The sequence below is a fragment of the Brassica oleracea genome, unplaced genomic scaffold (assembly GCF_000695525.1).
Source record: "Brassica oleracea var. oleracea cultivar TO1000 unplaced genomic scaffold, BOL UnpScaffold00834, whole genome shotgun sequence".
Classification (NCBI taxonomy): domain Eukaryota; kingdom Viridiplantae; phylum Streptophyta; class Magnoliopsida; order Brassicales; family Brassicaceae; genus Brassica; species Brassica oleracea.
In genome coordinates this window covers 29,435-53,697 of record NW_013617471.1, presented here as the reverse complement: position 1 = coordinate 53,697, position 24,263 = coordinate 29,435, and the positions used below count along the sequence as shown (strand labels likewise).

The window sequence follows — 24,263 nt, the reverse complement described above, 5'->3', positions numbered from 1 at the left end:
GAATCATCTCTGCTTTTCTATTCATATTCAATTCATAGTTTAACCTAATCTCCTTTTTTCTCTCAAGTGAAAGAAATGTAACGGTGCTTGCCTTGGTTGGTACTTGGTATCCTCATAAGAATATTCACGATCTATCACATATTGATCTCAATTGATACATCATTCACTATGAACTTTATAGCAAAACCTTGATTTCTTCTACTCCGCTTGATTTAATTAACAAAAGCTTCTTGATCTTCTAAACCAATCCATCTTCGCATTACTCTTTATGTAACCTAATTCTTTTGTTAATTCTCAGTTTTTTTTGTCTCTAAGCAGCTATATATTTTGAAACAGCTATTTGAGCAAACTTTTTTTGTTGGCTAATTCTACAAATAAATATATGTGGTTAGTTTTACAATTAAATTACTATTTATTCTTGGTGTTTTAGAGCATCACCAACCTCATTCCATAATTTACTGCAAAATGGAGTGGAAAATGGAGTAATGAACAAACAAAAAAGTGAGTAATTTTTTTTTTGTTTGTTCATCCCTCCATTTCTCACTCCATTTTGCAGTAAATTATGAAATGGAGTTAGAGATGCTCTTAATCCAGAGTAAGATAAATTAGCAAGAATTAGATAAATAGATAAAACAAATATCATCGTTGTAATCTACTCCTTCTGTTCCTAAATATAAGATATTTAAATAAAAACACGCATATTAAGAAAATTATTGTTTTGTCTAGAAAATATCATTAAAAATATAAATTAATGTTATTTAACCAATTACAAAATAGATTATCAAATATGATTGGTTGCACAATTTTTAATAAAATAAAAAATTACCTAGAGAAATGAAAACATCTTATATATTAGAACATCAAAATTCTTTAAAACATTGTACATTTAAAAATGGAGGTAGTATTGTTTTTTTAAAACGGAGGTAGTATTGTTTTTTTAAGCGATGGATGACAGCGTACATCATCAATAATGGAGCATGCATATTAAAGACATTGTTAATTTTATTTGTGATTCATTGATAATATATTGTCCCCCAACAACTGTACATTATCGGATTATCCACATGCTCCTGCACAGTCCACTATCGCACATCACCTTGATCTATTTAAAGTTGTCATATGTGGTTCAACGAAGAAAGACCAAAAATGATATATGTAATACTCAAGAACAACACCAATAGGAATTAGGAAATACATACGAAAATGATTGAAGAAATTATTAAATTTAATTTATCAGTTTACGACCATTAACATTTTCATGTCATTTAACGATCCGCTTATAAAAAACAAATAAGAAAGGGAAAAGAGGTCCAAAATGAGTTTACAGTGGAAAGAAAAATAGTAATGTAATACACTAAACGTGAATGATACTTTGTCACGTCAAAGTAACACATTAAGATGTCTTACGGATACGTAACCATATAGACAATACAATAATGCGTAAAAACAAAAGTTGTTCAAAGCGGAAATACATAGATGCCACCTAATATACATATTCATATATATATGTATATAATATTATACATATAACAAAAAGGTTTGAATTTATAAAATGTAATACACCACAATATTAATTATTATTTATGAATATTATACGCATGCAAACTCCCTGCTCGTAATAGTAGTTTCGAGCCGGTTTGGCTTTTCTCGGTTTGAGATATCCAACCGGATCGAACCGGTCATTTTCTCAGAGCTCTCAGCTTCTGTTCTTGCACTTTTCTAATGCCCTTGGAGCTGCAGTCAATTGATAATAGTATTAACAAAAGGGCACATAATCTTAAGAGTGTACAATAAATTTTGGATTGAAAATACTAACCAAGTCCGATTGCTTCTGATCCCTTCATTATTCTTATGCGTTTGCATGAATCAACAAACATCCTAAAAAATAATCCAAATGAAACGTAAGCAAATATTTGTGTTTAGTTGCAACAAAAAAATACTAAAGTATGTAAACATATAATATATATATGCTTATTAGCTTATAATAACACTCACCCCCACGGTACGTCTCCTACAAGCATCCAGTCTCCATCTTTATCTTCATAAGTTGGAACGTAATCTGATCCGTTCAAAAGATCGATCAACCTACTCTCGTTCATAAAATCTTTCATTCCTTGTGGTCCACAGTTGCCTGAATTTTTTGTAAAGATAATTAAATAACGAGTTTAAGTTTTTAATATAGATATTGTCGTCTTTTATATTTACCTATGGTAAAAGAGCTGAACATTTTGCTTAAGGCGTCGGAGAGGTCTTGATATGTTTTGTAAAGTTTCAAATCAATTTTTCTTAGGTACGGTGCGCCGTCCATGCTAACTTTCACGTAAGCTGCGGCAGAGGAAGTGGCTGCGTTGCTGCTGGAAGTCTTTTCCGTTCCTTCGGCGGCATCTCCGGCGGTTGGCTTTTGGCCTGACATGACGTTCTTCCGGAAAGATCGTACCGGTGGCCATCCCACAACTTGTGCCCTGAAATTCCGTAATTATTTTTAGTTGTTAATTTCAATTATATTAATTAGCGTATTTAATAAAAAAAAATTAAAATCATCTAGTTGCTTAACACGTGTCGGATGTTAGGTGGATGTAGTTGTCCAAATATTAATTTAGTTTACGTAGATAAAGTAAAGATTCCATATGTTTTGTATTTTTCTTAATTCTTCCCGACCAAACCTTCAGACAGAACACTCATCAACCTAGCTTTCTTTATTGGCTATTATTAATCACATTTTAAATAATATTATGTAAAAACTGTTGAAAACATGGAGTAAAACTAAAAAAATGACAGATCTCTGGAGAATAATTTGCATAGCTGCTCTAATTAGCGTAATCATTCATCGTGTTAAAGCCTATACATCTCTCAGATAAACCATAACCGGCTCGTGTTATCTATTTCCTAATCTGTTCACAGATAATCTAATTATTTCAATACATCCATATCACTACTTCTACTTTAGAGGATCGTGATTCGTGAATACACATATTAATAGGAATATAGATAAAAAGTTTAGTTTCTTACTTGGCTGGTGGTTTTACGACCTTCTCCTTCATATTCTCTAAATCAACTACGGAAACCGAATCCATAGCCGTCGATGAAAGATTCAGCTTGAGATCAACGGTCTCAGAAAATCCTCGTTTCCCATTATTTTTCATGGCCATGTCTCCTCCGTGATTGCCACCCGGCAGCCCTAACCTCAGCTCCGTCGCCTCAAAATTGATCATCTTGCTTGATACTGATTAGAACAAAGATTGTCTTGTTTCTAGGGTTTTTTTGGTTCTTTTGATTTATTCTTTCAAATACTAAAACGTTGGAGGAGAGAGAGAAATAGAAGGATGTGAGATGTGTTTGAAACAAGGTGCTAAATATTGGATCGTGTGTGGTATAAAATATATATCGAATTCATTGTTTGTGGATTATTATTTGAACGGGTGAGATGCTGCCACGTGAATGCTGGGATTGGTTGGACCGTAAAGAGTGTTGTCGAGAGATAATGATGTCATGAATGGCGTCACATTCCCGGAATAATTGCGGCCAAGCCAATGGACAAAGGCCAAGTTGGCGCAGTTTTTCTTCTTTCTGTTCCATATTTTTAGGTTCTTATTTTATTTTGTATTTCTCTCTTCTAGTGCTTTAATTGATCCGTTTTAAATCATACATTTAGTTTATAAAATGCAATTAATCTTATTGAAACAATACAGAAGAAAAGATAAACCAATAATATTAACAAAAGCGTGTTTTGTCGGATTTTTTTATATCTATTTAAATTAAAATTAGAATACAATGACAGCTAAGACAGTGTGGGTCCCATAGATGGGAAAGTTGTCAGCTTCAAACATGTGTTTTGATTCCATGGATTCGTTGTCTTTCTTATGGGGCCCGCCATTCACAAGTGATATGCTTGCCTTATTTTAGTGCAAATTAATAATTTTGATATAATAATGCCGACAAAAATAATTGAAATAAATAAAATTTAAGGAATTTAAATAAACTAAAGTCTTGGTCTGCCATAGCGTTTTCGTAGTATGGTTCCTCCATGTGCTTCTGTCTTGTTTGTTAAAATACTGTGAAAAGGAAAACTAGAGATTAAGGTATATTTATTCATGTAAGTGTGAATATTCATTTATCAGTTTCAGATGACTTTCACTATGTAGGTAATAAGCAAACATTCCCTTCTGATCGATGCTTAGGATATGATATAATGTTGGGATAAATCTAGTGCTATATTAAACATGAGTAACTTTTTTTTTGTCAAACAAACATGAGTAACTACACAGTACAATAGGTTAGACAGTTGACCTTTTATGAAAATATAAAAAACATATCCCTCTGTATCTTTTTAAGAAGTGTTTAAGTTTTTTACACAAATATTAAGAAAATACAAATTTTTATGTAATTAGCTTTGGTAACATAAAATAACATTAAATAAAACTAATTCAATTAATAAGAAAAAGATGCAATATTTTATAATTTGTCAAAAATTTCAAATGACATTAAATTTCATTTAGAATTGTGAGAACATCACATATTTTAAAACAAAATCAAAATCCTTAAACACCAATTAAACTGATACGGAGAGAATAGCAAAATGACTGCAAAGATATTAGGAAATCTCTGTTTCTACGAGGCGAAATGTCTATGAACCGATTTATTGGTTGAGAGAACGAAAGCTAGACACAATATCTCTACAACATTGTACAATCTTATAGGGAAACATATATAAATTCTTTAAACTTCACTGTTTTGGGGATTAGTCGATAAAACACTTCAGTTTCTCATCAGACATCAATCGTTATTTTGTTGCAAACATTTAAATACGGTAGTGTGATAGTGGTATTATATATGGTTTCCTTACAATGTTTAGATTAAAAAGGTTTTGAAATGTGCACATCACGTTTAAATCTCGATATAAGTTAACACAAAATATGTACTTGTGTTTTACTACACCCGATTACGAAAACAGGAAAACAAAGCCTTCAAAATCACATAGAAATTCCAAGTTTGTTTTTGCTATATATATATTAAATGGTCAACCATGTGATATGACGAAAACATGTCATACACCCATGTCGTCAAAGTTTTTTTTTTTTTTTTCCTAATGTGTGTGGGCCTGCAGTACGAGCTGGTCCATGGTCGATCATCATTTGGTTTATAACATAAATTTTATTTTTAACATTACTTAGTTTTTTTTTTTTTGTCAACACATTACTTAGTTAACATGATCGAAATACATGTTAGTAAAATGATTAAATTTTGGACATATGCTAAAAATATATTTTATAATAAAATACTTTAAATTTAGTAATCAGATGATTGACACATGTCAAATCTGTTGACAGTTTGATATATATAAAATTAAAAATTATATAGCAATAAAATATTATACAATAAATTACTAGTCCTAAGCTGTCAGATTAATATAAAAAATACTTTTTTGCAACATAAAAAAACTACTAATCATAAAATGATGACCACGATTCCTGTTTTTAATGAAAATATACTTCTAACTGAAAATTAAATAACTGAACTTATTATTCTTAGGTTTAACAGAATATAAGAAACTAAACCCCAACCGAATAAAACCCAAAAGAGTTATTAAACCAAGTACAATATTTATTTTTCTTTAAATAAATATTGTTTGTTTTTACACCAAAAAGTTGTTTTGTTTTAAATTTAGTTCTGCAAAGAAAAGAAAAAGGAGATTATGCCTTTAAATAAATTGTCTTTCTTTATCTCGAAAAATCTAAATTATCTGTTTTCCACTTTTAATGGATAAATTTTCTAAATTTTAATACGTATTAAAAATATAAGAATTATTAGAATTAGGTTATAACTTATGTTACTATATACTTTTAATAATTATCAACATATAATATTTAGAAAACTAAAATTTTAGATTAATATTTTTAAAATGTACAATTTATTAATATTAATACCAAAAATATCTCAAAACTAAAAATTAATATTATGTTACAAGAAATATAAAAACCTACTTCTAGGAACGAATGGTATATTCCTATTTGTTTATTTCAGAGTTACAAGTCAATTTTGGCACGATTTTGGGTTAATTAAGAAACAAACCCACACCGAACATCAAGCACTTGGCTCAAATAACCAGGTGACTTACCAGTATCAATCATTTTCTAAAACTGAACATAATATTTATTACAACAATTTGGTAATGTTGCTCACTTTGTTTTTTTTTTGCTAAAAGTGTAAATATCATTAACTTGAATGAAGGTCTGATCACAATACAAATTGAAATCTGATCTGCTCGAAAGCTAATTCAGATTCTATTGGCCGCAAAAATATAAAAAACCCATAGAACCTAGAGAGAACCTAGGTGAGAAACATTCAGTACTACCGCCTCTATATGCTTCGTTCTTTCATGGAAAACTGGATTCGCTGCAATATACAAGGCTGACTTACTGTCACAGAACAGCTCCATTGGCATGTTATGTCTTATCCCCATGTCAGCCAGCAGTCGTTTGAGCCACTTCATCTCTCGCAAAGCCGCTGCCATCGACCTATACTCCGCCTCAGCTGACGAGTGCGAGACAGTGTCTTGTTTCTTGGTTTTCCACGAAATTGGAGAGTCTCCAAGTAACACAACATACGCTGACAAGGACCTGCGAGTGTTTGGACATGACGCCCAGTCGGAGTCACAGAAGGTACACACACGCAGGTCACTAACAGCTTTCAGCATGATCCCCTGTCCTGGCGACCCCTTCAGATACTTCAGAACACGAACAACTGCCTCCCAGTGAACTTCTCGTGGCTTATGCATCACTTGCGACAAGACATGAATAGAGTAACACAGCTCTGGCCGGGTAATGGCAAGATACACTAGACGTCCGACGAACCTCCTGAACCGAGCTGGATCTTTGTACAAAGGACCTTACTCGGAAAGGAGTTTGTGATTATGTTCCATGGGAGTAGATACTGGCTTGCAACCAAGCAACCCTGCTTCAGTAATGATGTCAAGGGCGTACTTTCTCTCTGACAAGAACATACCCTCTGGTCCTCTCGCCACTTCAATACCCAGAAAGTATTTCAGCTTTCCTAGAACCTTCATCTTGAAACATTTGCTCAAATAGCCCTTGAACTTTTCCAGCATCACCAGGTCATTACCCGCAACCACCGAGTCATCTACATATACAAGTACTCTCAACGACTTCCCACCTTTTATATATGTGAAGAGTGAATAGTCCGAATAAAACTGCTTGAACTCAAACGTCTTAAGAGCGCTTGTGAGCTTGGCAAACCAACAATGCGGAACCTGCTTCAAGCCATAGAGAGACTTCCTCAACCTACACACCTTATTTGGATTGTCTGTATGGAAACCTTGACGCAGCTTTATATAGACCTCTTCTTCTAAATCACCATGGAGGAAGGCATTGTGCACATCCATCTGATGTATCTCCCAGTTCAATGCCACTCCAACTTCCAACAAGGTTCTCACAGTAGTTAGCTTAGCCACCGGTGCAAAAGTCTCATAATAATCCTCCCCCTCGACTTGTTTATTTCCATAGACAACCAGGCGCGATTTCAACCTCTCATCTGTCCCATCCGCATTATATTTGATCTTATGTATCCATTTGTTACTCAACGCCTTCTTCCCCCTAGGCAGGTCAGTTACGTCCCATGTCCTTTCTCTCTCAAGCGCGACCACTTCATCAGACATGGAAGCGTTCCAGCGAGGATCACGCATTGCTTCCTTGTAGCTTCGTGGTTCTACTCCCGCTGTGATAGCTGCTAAGAAGACTTGATGCTTCTCTGAGAAGACAGCGTCAGATACATAAGCAGATATCGGGTGAGAGGTGGTACCTGGACCATTTGTAGAGGACGATGATGGAGGCGGAACAGGGAGAAATTTATGTTTATCTGGAAGACTCTGTGAGTTGTAGTAGATGTAGTCTTTCAGCTTAGTAGATGGTTGAGATACACGATGCCCTCTTCCCAGTGTTGGTACTGATTCTGTTGCAGGTTCTTCATTAACAGCTTGTTCTTCTGCAATCACAGGCTCCAGAACTGTCACCGCTGACTTGACCACCTCGTTTGGTGGTGTAAACACCTCAGCTTCCTTATCTCCAGACGCTGTTGTTGCGTTATCAACTCCTTGCGAGTGTCTCCCCCTGTGGTCCGTCACTGCTTGAGCCGTTTCATAGTCACCGATATCAGTGTTAGTGACTGCTGAGGGCATCACAAGATCCGGTGACTTGACAATGTGCTCATCACTTTACGGAAATGTTTTTTCGTTGAACACCACGTCTCTGGACACAAAGAACTCTTGTGTTTCGAGATCATAACACTTCCACCCACGTTTACCAAATGGGTATCCTACGAAAATGCAACGCCTGCTGCGTTCTTTAAACTTGTCCTTATCTCGCAACATCTTATGAGCAAAACACAAACATCCAAAAACTTTAATGTCTGTGTAGACTGGCGGCTTCCCATACAGGCATTCATAAGGTGTTTTGCCATCAAGCAAGCTCGATGGTGTTCTGTTTATGACATGCACAGCAGCAAGAACACTCTCTCCCCAAAACTTGACTGGCTCTGATACCATGTAAACTCAGAGAGAATGTTGAAGGAATTGTGTTGCGTATTATTGACAACATACTATGAGGTTATATACAACCCTACACAAGATCCTCTCAGGATCCGATCATATCTCTCACGTCCTTATCACATAACGATATGGACTTATCTACAATATATATATCACAACCGACATACCGGCTTAACCAACCCAAACCACATCTAACAAAGATGATAATATTTTTATTTCCCAAATGTCCACATCTATCCTTTTTATAAAAAGCTTTAATAAATATCAAACAATAAACAACATGATCATTATGTTTTTTTTTTATCTAAACCGTGGAATTTTGGGTTTTTGGATCCATAATCTTCTTAGTATAAATCTCTAGTTATTTTTGTTGACAAAACAAATCTCTAGTTATTTCATAAATTTTTATTTCTTAAATTATACTTCTATAAATATACTTAGTAATTACTTTTTTTTGCCGCATATGACACAGTCAATTGAATACTAGATTTTAACACATAAATTTTAATTATTTATCAATTATAAAACAGATATTTTTTTGTCTATGGGTTATAAAATCTCTTAGAGCAATGATTATCCTAAAGCCCCTTCTTGGATCTCTTAATAATTTTTTAATACTTTTAAGTAGTTAAAGTGAGATTAAGAGATATAGCTAAGAGACCTCACAGTTAGCACCTCCAATGCAAGTCTCTTATTTTTGGAGTTTTTAGAAACACTGTAAACACCAACAAAACTCTAGACATTAGAAGAGGATGAGAGAGTAGCAACCATACCTAGAGGAAAAAGAAGAGGATGAGAGATTGTTGGAGATGAGCACTATGCCTCCTTCATCTTCGACGAAGCTTGGTTTCTCCGTTCCTGGTTTCCAAATCCAAACGTCAATAACAAACAGATCAATGTAAATATGATTACAAGAGCTGAAAAATGAGGCCTTTGCACATCTAAACGGCAAACTAAAATCAGAAACATACCAGTCTCAAGAAATCTCCATGCCTCCTGTCCTCAGCCTCTATGGCTCGATATAGAATCAATGAACACACATCTTCAATATACACAGTGCAAAAATGATCAGAAACTAAGGAAAATTAGATCTCACTTGTGACCAATGACAAACCGGATAATAATCCCCTTCTCTTCTTCAAGTCTCCTCCTCTTTTCACCTAAAATATCAACATATATGATCAAGATAAACATATTATAGAGAGTCTAGGGAAGAGACTGAAACAACCAAGTATCATCAAAACCTTGAGGCATCCATGTTGCTCGGAATCTCTTCTCTTTCGGCTGCTAAAATACGATCTCTTCTTCCCCTGCGGTTGTTTCTTCTTCCCATTGTACTTTAATCTCTGAACCGTCACATTGTACTTTATACTGTGTAGATTTTGAACCTGAAGAAAAAACGCAAGATATAGCAACAACGAATTCAAGCAACCTATCAAACTCCAATCCAAAGTTCATCAATGTCAATCAAACAACAAAAGAAAACTACTACAACAACAAACTAACACCTGTAGTAAAATCTTCGGTCTCTCCAACGTGTTAGTTTATAATTGAGTTCTTAGTCTTATGTTATTTAGTTATTAAGTAAGTTATAATGTTGTATCAAAACGTGTGTGTAATAAGTCGTGACTTTTGAATTATGCAGCGTTTGTTTTTGAACAAGACGCGATAGCCACGAGATATGATTATCAATATCTCAACCTTCTGATTATCAGTATCACAAATCAATATTACGGTGCTCTGTTTCTAGAAAGACAAAACAGAGTAATACTGAAACTTATTTTTATTTATTAAGACAATGTACACAACAGAGCAACAGCAGTTCTCGACCTAATCCAACAAAATGCGATCCAAAAAATTGAAACTTTTTGTAATAAAATTGGCAAGTAACACACGTAGAATGACAAATTGAAATAGAATCTTGTAAGAGGAACACTCACACTCCGCCGGCAACGCCACCGGCGATCAAAGACTTGCAGATCCCGATAACGGCATTGCTCGGAACGAAAGAAAGGTCTGAACGACTTGCAGATCCCGATAACGGCACTGCGGTCGCCGTTTCTTCTTCCCTGCGGTCACCGTTTCCGTTTCATGAGAGAGAGAAAGCAAAGAACGAAAGAAAAGTCGGAAACTCGACACCTCTCTTCTACCCATTAACATTTTGACACCTGTCTCCTAAGATACGTTTCTTCTTCTCCTGATTAAACGACTTATCTTCTATTTACCCTTGTTCGAGATTACGCTAGGCGTGAATCGGGCGGTTGACCGGGGCCTAGCGAATTAAACATTAATTGGAGATTACTCGGGGATTAGTTTTACATGTTTTTTTATTTTTGCAAATATATTTTTATAAATTCAGCTATTTATACCTGAATTCTTTTGTTTGTCATGGTCTGATGGGTAGGTTGTAGGCAAATAACCTCTTCCTCTAGAGTTCGAACCGTAAGTATCCAACTTTTTGTTTTTTAATGTTTTTTCTTTTAACGAGTGGCAAAGATGTAATTACTTCATCTTCTCCATATAATTGTCGTTTAGCTTTCCATAGCCATCACCGATAGATCTGCCACCAATCACTATGTTTACTTATTATTATTCATAAAAATTGTAGATCTCACCTATATGATTAGATTTCCAACACAAAAAACCCGAAAAATATAATTTTTTTGGTAAGTCCGATTAATTAACCGATTTTGAAGAATCGCAACGGTGAAGCGACGAGTAGCGTGTAAACGTCCGGTTAATCGGTAACTCGGGCGAGTTTTTGAACATGGAAGTATTTACTTCTATTTTTCATTTTTTTTTAAAAATCTTAAATAGGTTTAAAACCCAGTTAAGAGCTTGCCTTAATGCTGTTCTTATACATTAATCCTAAAGAATTAGTTAAATGACAACATTGATGAGTATGCTTATTTGTCAAGTTGAGACTGTTTTTAAGCTTTTAAAAAAAAATTGAACCGGCTTTACTAGGATTACTAAATGACTGACATTAAATGGACCATTCAATACTTTACTATATATCATCAACTTCAAATATGGAAATAAATAAATATCACTCTTTCCTTTGATGTTTGGTCATTTAGTATAATAAAAAAACAGAAAAACATGATTATTTTTATGGAAATGAATACTGATAAAAGAAGATGAAGCCGGAGGACTTCCTGCAAAGTTTACATATTTGATATATACTGTTGTTACAGAATAGTTTGAGAAAAATTTGGTTGCATAACCTATTCCTCCCTGCCTTTTTTCGCTTTGCTAACATAGTGATTTTGATTCTCTCAATTGAAGATATGAAAGAGAATGTTATTTTTTTAGTTCATCTCATTTGAACTCTTTTTGGGCTTAACATAGATTTTAAGAATCTATAAAATGAGCTGAATAAAATTGAATGTAAAATTGTATTATGTTTTTATAAACGTAAAATTAGTAAACAAAAACTCAATTTTTAAACAACTACCACCGTCAAATTACAAAAATAAAAAATACATGAAACATTATTTAATATTTCGTGTCATGTCTATCTTTTATTAAATTATACGTAGAGAAAAAAACCAGAAATGCAAATAGATAACTGATTTTAAATTGTAAACATGTCATTATTATATGTATTTCATTATAGTCTCTTATTATATGAAAGTTTACACACTGAACGTAAATGTGACATGTTGAAACAATTCTGGAATAATTCTAAAAAACTATGTTTCATATCATAAAAGATAGAAACATATAACAACACAAGCTCAAGTCTCAGTATGAAGATCCCTTTACTTCAGTATGAGGATGTTCCAGTCTATTGTATTCCTTTATTACCTTCTTGTGAGGTTGCTCTTTGGATTTCTATCTTGTTAGCTTTGTTTTCTATCTCTTCAGGTTTGTCCGCAGGAAAGATAGGACTTGTTTATTCAAAAAACACAATTGACCTTTTGACTCCATGTTTGTTTAATTGGCGGTGGAGGTTCTCACAACTCCGCAACTCTTTGCTAGCGAGGTTCTCCTCACAGTTCTCAGGCTTAACTAAGTGGTGCATGCCTCTGTGGTTTTAGTCGTGACTTCTGTTGCTCCTTATGCACTAGTTGCTGCAGCACTTCCAGGAGGCAGGAAGTAGATCACTGAATTATGGTCTCTGATTCAAAGCTTCTACTCTTTATTCTAGCATTAATGATGTCTTTAGTTGCTTAATTGAGTTGTATGCCTTCTATCTGTTTTGTATGCCTTTCGCTTGACTGTTGTAGCTGCGGTTCTGTTAGCCATTTTGGCTTCTTTAACTTGTTTGTTGAACAATTCTCCTCTGTTGGAGATTAAGCTTTTATTTATAAAAGTAGTTTGACCAAAAAAAATATAACATCACAAGATACAAAATTAAAAAGATTAATATTTACATTTGTTTGATCTAGTTTGAAATAATATAAATCTGAAATGTTTTTTCGAATCTCTCTAATCTATAAAAAATAATGGATTTAAAGGTTTTTTAATATTTTCTTAGTTATGATTTATACAGCATATTTTAGATAATTAAATATAAGTCTCAGTTCAAATGTTAATTCTATAGATATGATTACGTAAATTATCAGTTTAAAGTTTAATTTTTAACTCGAGTATCATGAATATATTTTAATTTACTTTAAACAATATAATTAGAACCTTTGACTCTTATTAAAAATTAAGAAAAAGCTAAATCCCGACCACACAAAAACTCCAAAGAGTTATTGGACGTAGAAACTTTAGAGCAAACAAAATTTAGTTAAAATCTTTTTTTTTTTTTTTTGTCAACATCTTTCATTTCATTAGACACAGAGACCTTCTTTTAAAGAAGTACAAGCAATAGATAAGAAAACAACAGAGTCACAGAAAGATTACATATTTAATAAATATAATTGGAAGCAGAGTGAAACGCGTGTCAACTGTGGAGCCTTCAATGATATCACGTAATCACTACGTGTTCTTCAACAACGAGACAACAAGCACGGCCGTCGAGACGGCTTCTCCACCGTGACTCCAACAAATTCACCTCCAATCTCTTCGCTTCTCTGTTGCCATTCCATTAGCTTATACCATATTGCCTTCCAGCTAAACCTCGGTTACTTGATCGGACTACCCTTATTTCACCGGAATTCCAAAACAAAGGACGCATAAGCCATAACGAAATATCGATCATTTGTTGGACCGTAGAACGCCAACTCTTCTTAATCGACTTCACAGATGGCTGAAGCAATCCATCAAACTACATCAACTCCCAATCAGAGACGCTATCCTCGACGCCATAACTGGCTTTCTTATAAGGAAGACTGATTCTCATAGAGAGGGATGCAAGTGGCGGCAAAACAAAGGAGTCTTCTCAACTCACCAATGGGCTTTAATTGAGGACCAAGTGGAAGGCTGATTTCAATCTCATCAAGATAAAAGAAACAAACTTGAAGAGCTTCTCGAATGAGATTGATACAAAAAGTCGCCAAGCGAAAGCAAAATCGGCAAACCCGAAACCATAGTCGATCGAAATCGATCGAAGTTTTATTTATCCGCACACGGAAGAGTAGATCGACTCATAGGTCGAATATGTACAACAAAAACAAAAGTCGGTGGTGACCGACGACAGAACCGCCGCCGGACACCGAACGCGAAGACTGTTTCCGAGAGTTCTAGATTTAGAGAGAGGTTAGAGGAAAATTAAGTGAGAGAGAGAGAAATGGTTTAAAAAATCGAAATTAAAATCAATTTCTGTAATTAAATTATTGCTTTGTTCTGTTTTAAATTAAAACTAGATTCTGACCCGCCCTTAAAGGGCGGGTATATTTTTTGTTTTACATCTTTTCAAGTCTTTTCAATTGGTAATTTAAATATAGGTCTAATGGCATAAATCATAATAAATAATATTCTAAATAATGATAAAGATAAAAGAAATAATAGTTGGACCATACTTTTATCAATGGGTCACACTGCTATTTTAATAGAATAGATTCTGTAAAAGTATAAAGAAAAGAAAAAAATATGTTTTTAAATTAATTATCTCTTTGATTCAGAAGAAATTGTCTAAAATACCACATTCATAATACCATTTATAACTCTATAGTTAACTAATATAGACTTAAGGTTTACAATTGAGGGTTGTATAGGATTTTTGGAACGTTGAGTTTAGATTTCTAATAAATATATAAATAAATAATTTTTTAAAAAAATAAAAATAGTTTTAAAAATAATTTTCGAATTTCAAAAAGAAAATTTGAAAAAACTCAAAAAAACAAAGTTCAAAAAAATAATTACAAAAAGTTCGAATTTGAAAAGGTGTAATTCGAAAACATAAAAAAATATATTTAAATAACGATTTATTATATATATAGAATAAGGGTATAATAGTCTTTTGCCTAGTAACAAAGTAATAAACATGAAAATTCTCATGATTCAAAACAAATTATAACTTATATTCATGTTTATTGCGAGTTACTTACAATCTGTTCAAAAACGCGGCGATTTGTCCGTGTAATCGGCCGAGTACACGCACATCGGTGACAGAGCGCGGCGATATGTCTCTGATCGAAAGCAAAACGCGGCTAGACGAGTTCATGTCGAGTTGACCGCGAAACTGTATTAAATCGGCGTGTTTTTACGATTATTATATATAAAATCAATTATTTCTTAAACCATGAAAAACGAAAGCTGAAACCGATATTTATTCAAATCCAATGTATTTATGATACATCTTTGATTTTGTTGATTAAAAATCAAAAAACTCAAACAAAAAAGATGAAAAAAAACTGAGTGGCTGCGCTATTAGGGTTACATGAAGAAGATGAATTTGCAAAGACCGTATTATCCTTCATTTTAATGGGAAAAAAAAGAATGACCCTATCAAAGCGGGCAAGGCCACTGAATCAACACGATAACTTAAAATTAATTGAACGATATACATAATATAATAGTGTATGTTATAAAATCAAGGTCGTCTGCAATATAAACATGTATTATACGTACAAATAGAATGAAAAATAGAGCGAGGTTGGAAATAGCTTTAAACAACTTCCACTCAAGAGCATGTGTGTCTAACAAACAAAGTCTGTAAGAAAAACAAAGATAAACACATCTAAAACATGTCTTTCTTCAAAATTTGAGAACTGAAGAAGAATAAAACCCAAAATATTAGTTCCGTGGTGTACATAAACGGTCCAAAAAAAAAGAATAAGTTATCACTGGATTTATAAAGACAGATTTATTCTTCTTTCCGGGTCTTTGGTCTCACAGGCTTCACAGGAACCAAATAGCTGAGCAGAATCACAACAATAGGCACTACAGTGCCTATGAAATATACACTCTTGTAGGCCACGAGTGTTTCGTGCAAGCTCAATACCTGAACATTATCACACAACAACAATAAATGAGTGATTTTGAGAAACAATGATTAACACGATGCGATAAATAACAGAGGGAAGAGTTATATATACCATGAAACCAACGGAGGAGTAATTGAGAACCAAAACTGTGTAGAGGAAGTTGATGAAAACCATAACACTTCTCAGCATTGCCATCTTCGGAGGCATTGCTTGTTGCCAACGGTAAATAGCTGCTCAATGAAAAAAAAAAAAAGAAAACATGTTTTAAGATAAAGATAACAAACGTGAATGAAAGTTAAAAAGGCGAGAAGCACTATACCTTTTGAACCATCGATCATCAATGCTGATTGAACAAAGAATATAATGTATCCAGGATACAGTCCCTGCAAAGAGAAACAAGTAAAGATTTCGATTACTTAACAAACAAAAAAGATTGAATCATTATGGAAGAAGGAGCACTCACATGCCACACGGCACTAACGGTTTGAGTAGCTAGCAGCTGGAAGAAGCCAGCTTTCTTCCCTGGCTTCACAATTCTCTCATACACATCTGCATTTAAACACCAAGAAACACGGTTAAATTGCGTATAAAGATTATGACAATCTACTCCTCAGCTACTCACAGTGACGGAGCCAAGTGCTGACTTGTATGTTCCACACAAGAGGAATCTGAACAGCACTCTTGGCTAGCTCAACACCTAAGATATCGACGTTCTTTGCACGGTCCCATTTGGCCTTTGTTTGAGTGTTTTCGTCGGTCCAACCACTGAAACCCAAACCGGAGATGATGATGGAAGCCTCTGAGATCGACCAGATGAAGTAGTACTTCCAACGAGCCGTGAAACCGGCCATGTATTGGTAACCGAATCTTCTCCAGAAACCCCATTCATGGTACACTGGCTCAGTGAACCGGGTTAATGGGAACTGAGGGACTAAGTAGAGATACAGAGCCATACAGATCCCAGCTTGTAATATAGCTCGAAGTGTTGCTCCGTAAGGCGATGGTCTCTTCCCTTTCCCAGAAGTAACAGCCCAAATCTAACCAACAAATCAAGCAAACAACAAACAAACGAGAACCAACAAATCATTAATCAATAACCGATAAATCAAGAATCAAAAATGATAAATCAAGAACTAATAAACCAAGAATCAAGAACCGAAAAAATAAAGAGTTCGTAAATCAAGAATCAAGAATCAAGAATCCGTAAATAAAGAAATCAAGATCGAGAACCGAAAGCTTACTCCTTTCTCTTCGGTCCATTCAAGATAGTCTTTCATTTCGAAGACAGGGCCAGCGAAGTGGCTTCCGCAGCAAAGGCAGTAACCAAAGTACTCAATGAGAGAAGGCATCCGAACCAAACGGTTCTTCCTCTGAGCCTCACGGAGAGTCTCTTCCTTCAACATCCCATCGTTGTAGTTTATAGAACACGATATCACTTTCAACGTCAACACCATCAAAGCTCCTAAAAACATACAAATCAAACTCAGCTAAAAGAAACAATCGACAAGCATAATGTGGTTCCACCATCATAAATCTACAAAAAGAGTTTACCAGTAGAGTCAATGCCTCCTTCTTTCCAAGCATCCCCACTCATATAAAACACATGACAGCCAATGAGATAAGCGAAACCGAGGAAGAAAGTGATGAATCCACACATTGGTCTATATATCGCCATCGAAGCGTAGCCAATGGTCATGGGAACGAGGAAGTGAAGATTCGACGAGAAGCCAAAGGAGAGGTAAGAGAGGAGGGCTCCAGAAGCAGCTGAGTAGATGTGTTTACCGAGTCGACTCGGGACGAATCTCCACGCGAAGGAGACTGGGATCGTTGCGACGAAGCAGAGTAGGAAACGGAGAACGGCGACCGATACGCCGATCGAGGCCGCCATGGAACTCATGTCGAGCGATTCCATGGTGTCTGTGAACTAGTTACGACGGGTCGCTCAGTGTCTGGTTTGAATCCCTAATAGGCTGGTCGTTGTTGTTTTAGGTCCTCGATCTTGTTGACGATAAGTGACGAAGTTACAATAACACCCTTTTAATGTTTGGTCTTGACAATACTAATTAACGACAAGAATTTCTTGGACGTATCGAAAATTAAAACACCGCCGTATTGGGTCGCGTTTTATTGACCATTTTATAGGTTTCATCTAACAACTTACTAAATGGGTGGTATTTGTTAGGAATAAATATCTCTCATTTATATCCGAGATATATAGTTGAATAACACATCTTACAAATAAAATATACTCCTTTACAATACATATATAGCTGCTAGGTTGCTTTATCTTTCACTCTTTTCAATCTTTTTTTTTTTTAAACACCAAATGCTTATATTAAAATTAAAGGTTCGATGGACTAAATTGTTTACAACCGGAAAAAAATTCGACGGTAAACTGATAGACGAAAATAGCTAAAACAAGACAAAAGATAGATGTGGCAAAAGAGAGAAAAGACCCAAAGAGAAGCTTCACTTCTAATCTTAAAGTCCGCGTTCGAAAGAACGCACAAACGTCGTAATCGAACTCAATTGATGGGTTTTGAGAACAGCAGAAAACTGTCTCTGAAGATGGATGGATCTCTCGATGTTGCAGTGAAGTGCGAAGAGGCTACCAGAGTAGGACTACACACAGAGTCGTCGACGGTACAGCCTTTGCGGTGGTGGAAAAAAAGCATAAGCCCAAATCTACCCCACACAAGACATTTTGATTGAGCTCTAGGCCCATTCTAGATACATAAGCCCAGGCCTGGGTGATATCTTCGGAGAAGGAAATTAGAGTTTGCTTGGTTACGAGGATGAGACAGAGGTGGACGGCGGGTGACGGTGATGGTGTACCAACCCGGCAACACTTTCCAGACTCAGTCTCGGGGTGGCAGTCGAGAGGGGAGATAGCGAACGTGTAGAGGGGAGGCGTAAGAGAGGTAACTCGTATCCCAATCTCATCGGAGTAACTGTCGACGGCTGAGCAGAGGGCAACACGAGATGGAGCCGGTAAGACTCGGAACTCGTCGGAGAAGTCAGAGAGTCTGGCGAAACCAGTCGGAGACACGTTGAGGATGTCACTCTTTTCACTCTTATTTTTACTTTTTGACTGTCTAAAAAATTCAATAACTTAAACCTTTAAGAAATTTATGTTAGGTTCATAGATCAACTCAAAATTATGCTAATTTAAGGAATATAAAGTATAATCAATAGTACATGATTGAATAGCGTAAGATGCACATAAATAACATGTATTAGGATAAGACATACGCTAAATTTATATAAAAATTATTTAAAAATATTATACGGAAAAATAAATATATATTTTTGATTGAATTAATATTTTGGTCTTTAAAAAAAGAATTTAAACTTTTTGTTAATTACATAATTTGTTTACTGATGAGCTGATCTTATTTTTAATAAAACTTTTACGTCAAAAAATCACTTACCGCATAAGAACCTAACGTTTAGGTCGAAAAATATCGGGTCTATTTGATTACAATGAAACTATGTCAGCTCAGTTTTATATTATGATTTAATAATTTAAAAATTAATTATGGTTATGAAAAGTTTACGTTCACGTGCCAATCCTATATATTTTTAATATTTTTTATTTTTCATTTTGGTTATTGTTCGATATAAATATTGATTTTGAAGTTTATTCTCATTTCGTTTGTTTGTTTTGACCTGAGATTTAGAAAATGCTTATGATTTAAAATAATTAAAGAGATACATACTTAGGTTAAAATCTGCACCTTTTGCAGAATAAATATTTTATATTTATTTTATGTTTTTTTGCATATTATGAAATAATAAAATAATAAATATATATATTAAATAACTAAGAAATCAGTTACTATTATGTAATAAATTGGTGTGTGCATATAAGTCAAATTATCACTCTTGGTTATTCGCAATAATTTACGGGTAAATAAATCAAAACAATCAATCTTATCTATCGTATATTATATATAATTAAATTTAAACGATATTAACATATATATATAGTACATTTTTAATATGAATATTTATTAAATGAAGTTTCTACTCATATGATTTTATGATTTGCATATTTGTGTAACAAAAGTTTACACTAACGAATTTGCTTTTAATGTGGGATAATTTCAATAATTTATAATCATTTTAAAAAAATGAAGATTTCAAAATTAAAATATTAACTTTTCAATATATGTTCAATGCAAATATCAAAATATATGTATACATTTTCATACGATGTATAGTTTAATTTAAACCATATGAAATATATATATGTATATATATATATATATATATATATTAACATAAAAACCTATTAAAATAAAATTATTTCTTCATATGGTCTTATAATCATTGTATCTTAATATAGAAAAAAATTAAACCCTGATTATAAAAATTTATGTGAGACTTTTAATAGTTTTAGTAATTTATACTCGTTTTGTAAAATTCAAAATACAACATATACAAAAAAAATCTAGATTTTTATTATATGATTAATGTAATTATGTAATTTATTTTAATAATAAATAAATAAATAAAAATGATAAAAAGTATAGAGATTGTTATCAAAAAGCAGATTTTTATCGAATCTTTATTGTTTAAAATCATTAATTGTTATATATATTTTTTAATCACATTAGGTAATTCCGTAGGTTTTATTTAAGGAAAGCCTGCGAAACAATAAAGATTTGATATATGCGACCAACTATAGCCTGCGAAATATTATTTTGCTAGAGAGTATAATTTTTAGACTATAATTTATATAAGGTGTTTTAGAATTCTTTGAAATATGATTTAAAAGGCATACACAAGTGCCATAGGATGAAGTTTTTTTAAATTTTTACAAAATTCAGGTTATAATTTTTTAAAATATCATCAATTAATATATAGGGGATTTTCTATATTATAACCCTACAATTAATTACAGAATGATTTGTTATAAACAGAGAAATTTATTAACATAACACATTGTAATAGCAAAATATCATATTTGAATAAAATTTATTACTATAAATGTATCTTTCGTTCAAAAAAATCAGATGATAGGTATACAAAACCTTCTAATTATTCAGAAAATAGAGTTTAAAAACATATCTTATCTTACAATACTAAAAAGAAAATAAGCTCAAAGGAGAAGATGTCCACCTCAGCAAATAAATTCATCCAATAAAATTTAACTAAATTTACATGTCATCTGTATAACACTCACATACATTGTCAGCAATCTCTTCATCTTCTCATACGAGCTTATACAAGCTTTTACTGCTTCAGCCTCTTTGTTTTCCAATTGAAAAGCCCCAGACTAAACATATTTTGCATTAACTCTATTTAGTCTAACTAATTCAATCGTTTGGTTAGCCACACAAAATATATCAGACGCCCATACATTTCTTCAAAGGTCTCGAACTAAGCCATATTGTCAAGTTGAAGAGAAAAGGTATATTTGATTATGAAAACATTCTTTGATTTGTAATTTTCCAGATTTAAATTGTTCTCCGATTAAAGCCCTGCAACTGAGATTGGCGTATTATACATTGAATTATCCTTTAACGAAACAGCGATACTCGCATAATTCGTTACTATCTTTGAGTTAGGTAATGACGGTATTTTAGAGATTTCAATCTAGATTAAAGTCAAACACTCTATGGCTACGCATTTTCTGATCATTTTTTACATATATGTTTAAGATATGACCATCCTAGATCAGAGACAAGAGATGGATCTCAAACCGTGCATCTCATCCGATAACTACGTTCATGTAAGTCAATACTAAAGTTTCATCACTTTTAATTTGGGTTTATCTCCTAGAAATTGTGTTTCATCTTCTACCTTATTCATATTTTTACATTCTAAATGTATATTATAGAATACATATTTTATCTTGGTTTTGTGATTTTTATCCCGTAAGCTCTGGTTCAAATTTTTGATGTTTTTAGTTGTTGCTTTGAAATCTCAGATCAAGTTTATCTCTAAAGTTGCATGTCACTATGCTTTAGGTTGCCAAAGATCCTTCAACGCTTCTCCTTCTCCTTTTATCAAGAAGGTAAGTGACTGAATTTAAAATGACATCAAACTCACTCTTTAGTTTAGAACAAGAACAAAAGGACAAAGTGGAAATATACGACATGAGAAGCATTGATATGGTTAACAATATCATTTACTTAGATAGAAAAGGTCGACTCATCGTTCGTTAGATCTTAGATATTTTAAATTTTAAATTTCTTAAATCCTTAGCCATTATCTCTCTGGGAGTTGTGAAGTTATAGGTTAGCTGTTTCAAGAAAAGTGATGTTCCAAAGTTCAATTTGTACTGGTGTTTGGCTAGCGTCTGATATACATCAGAATGGATACCTTAACATAACTTTATGATCACATGGTTTGACCCTCTCACTCTAATATCTCTCTCCGCCCATTTACTTGCACGAATCTGTCTGATCTCATATAGTTTTGTTGTTATTTGTTGGACAATTCTAAACATAAAAGGCATTTCCTATTTTCAAGAACTTTAAGCAGGTTCAATGGCGAGAGCTTGACCAATAGGTACATGGATCGCAGATTTGACTCGAGGTTATCTTTGAGAATGAAGGAATAAAGGATAAAAGCCTTATGACGAAACTACAACCGCCATAAGAAACCAAGGCAAGGTGAACGTTATAAATTTATTGTTATATGGTATTCCACATATAATTTCCAGCAAGTCAAACATATCAAGGGTAACCAATCCACCAAGTTCTATTATCGATGTTTTAGGACTTATTCATTGCTTTTTACATATCTTGATTATTTCAGAGCTTCTACTTAGTTTCCAAAGCTATGATTAATTTTGTATACTTAGAAAATTATGTTTATTGGACAATGAAGATATGATGTTCATACTGGCAATGATCAGTTCTGTATAAGGGCTCTGGGCTCATATTGACTTTGGTTTTTTTTTGTAGTATAGCATTGTAGATCTCTCTTATGCTTTCCTCCGGGAGTCCTTTTAACAAATACGATTTAAGATGTTCGCTTGTGGTTTTGTTGAAAAAGGTGAATGCGTAAGATATATTGTTATGACCGTTAATCAACTGTTAATAATTCTTAATGTTACATTGTTACATGGACTATTAGCCAAACGTATTATGCTGAGACTCAAAGATTATCAAACACAATTTTATTAGCTCAAGAAAATATCTCAAAACTTAAGCTCTCACAAATAATCTCTAAAACTCACAAGTTCATGGCACACCTCACCATCTTCTTATATAGATATATCCTAAACTCATTGGGAAAACACTATTTGTATTTATCTATTTCAACTAGGATAAAGATAACTTGATTCCTAAGCTATCTTCAAGTTTATCTCCAACATTCACCCGCTTAAACTTGAAGTCATCACTTAGCAAATCCTTTACTCTAACTAGATCTCTCATCTCTTTAAACTTTATTCTTCCCAAAGCTTTCGTCAAAATGTCGGCCTTTTGGAGACTTCCTGCGACGTGCTCTACTTCAACCTGATCATTGTCAATGCACTCTCTAATGAAATGATATCTCTTATGAATGTGCTTACTGCGACCGTGAAAGACCGGATTTTTGGTTAATGTTATAGCCGATTTATTGTCTATACGAACTACCACTTTCTCGTTTGGTTTTTCCACCACTTCAGCAAACAGTTCCTGTAACCATATTGCTTGCTTGGCTGCCTCAGTTGCTGCCATAAACTCAGCTTCACAGGATAAGAGTGCAACGGTTTCTTGCTTCTTGGAGCACCACGTGATAAGACAGTCGTTTAGGTAGAACATGTGACCGGTGGTGCTTCTTCCGTCGTCGATGTCAACATTGTGACTACTGTCACTGTAACCGATCAGTGTTGAGTCGCTTGACCGCTTGAAGTCTAGTCCATAGCTGAAAGTTCCCTTTACATATCTTAGTATCTGTTTTAGTGCTGCATAGCGTGACTCTTTAGGCTCGTGCATGTATCTGCTCAGTACTCCAACAGAGTAAGATAGATCAGGTCGCGTGTTTAGTAAGTATCGCAAACACCCTATAACTCTTCGAAAGTCTTTCTCTTCTACTCCTCGTTCTTCCTGGGCTTTTGATAACTTGAGTCCGGCATCCATTGGTATTTGAGTGGCATTGCATTCGATCATGTTTGTTTCCTCAAGAATCTTTTTTGCATAGCTCTCCTGCCTTATGGAGATACCACCGGTGTATTGTAGCACTTCAATACCAAGATAATACGTCAACAGTCCCAAATCCGTCATCTCGAACTTAGTTGACATATTTCTCTTGAATTCTTCGATCATCTCTACCTTAGAACCTGTTATGAGCAAATCATCAACATAGACTGCTACAAGAAGAAGATCCTCATCCTTCCTTAACCGATACAGAGAGGGCTCTTTGGTGCATTTATCAAACTTCAA

General features: G+C 33.9%; 2 protein-coding genes and 1 long non-coding RNA gene across 3 annotated transcripts; all 3 read right to left on the bottom strand.

Annotated features, from left to right (window-relative positions):
• Window positions 1-1,327: 1,327 nt before the first annotated feature.
• LOC106320163 (auxin-responsive protein IAA16) lies at window positions 1,328-3,361 on the bottom strand. The gene is made up of 5 exons (XM_013758532.1): window positions 3,010-3,361; window positions 2,206-2,462; window positions 1,996-2,131; window positions 1,817-1,878; window positions 1,328-1,734 (listed from the first exon to the last, which is right to left on the bottom strand). Exons 1-5 carry the CDS (start codon window positions 3,210-3,212, stop codon window positions 1,697-1,699), a joined length of 696 nt encoding a protein of 231 aa, XP_013613986.1. The 5' UTR covers window positions 3,213-3,361; the 3' UTR covers window positions 1,328-1,696.
• Window positions 3,362-9,228: 5,867 nt separating this feature from the next.
• Window positions 9,229-10,718, bottom strand: LOC106320171. Its single transcript, XR_001265710.1, has 5 exons — window positions 10,501-10,718; window positions 9,805-9,948; window positions 9,657-9,720; window positions 9,532-9,569; window positions 9,229-9,418 (listed from the first exon to the last, which is right to left on the bottom strand). It is a non-coding gene; the product is annotated as an uncharacterized LOC106320171 (long non-coding RNA).
• Window positions 10,719-15,558: 4,840 nt separating this feature from the next.
• Window positions 15,559-17,902, bottom strand: LOC106320164 (lysophospholipid acyltransferase 2). The gene is made up of 7 exons (XM_013758533.1): window positions 17,434-17,902; window positions 17,124-17,344; window positions 16,505-16,919; window positions 16,346-16,431; window positions 16,202-16,265; window positions 15,994-16,112; window positions 15,559-15,899 (listed from the first exon to the last, which is right to left on the bottom strand). Exons 1-7 carry the CDS (start codon window positions 17,792-17,794, stop codon window positions 15,762-15,764), a joined length of 1,404 nt encoding a protein of 467 aa, XP_013613987.1. The 5' UTR covers window positions 17,795-17,902; the 3' UTR covers window positions 15,559-15,761.
• Between the last annotated feature and the right edge of the window lie 6,361 nt (window positions 17,903-24,263).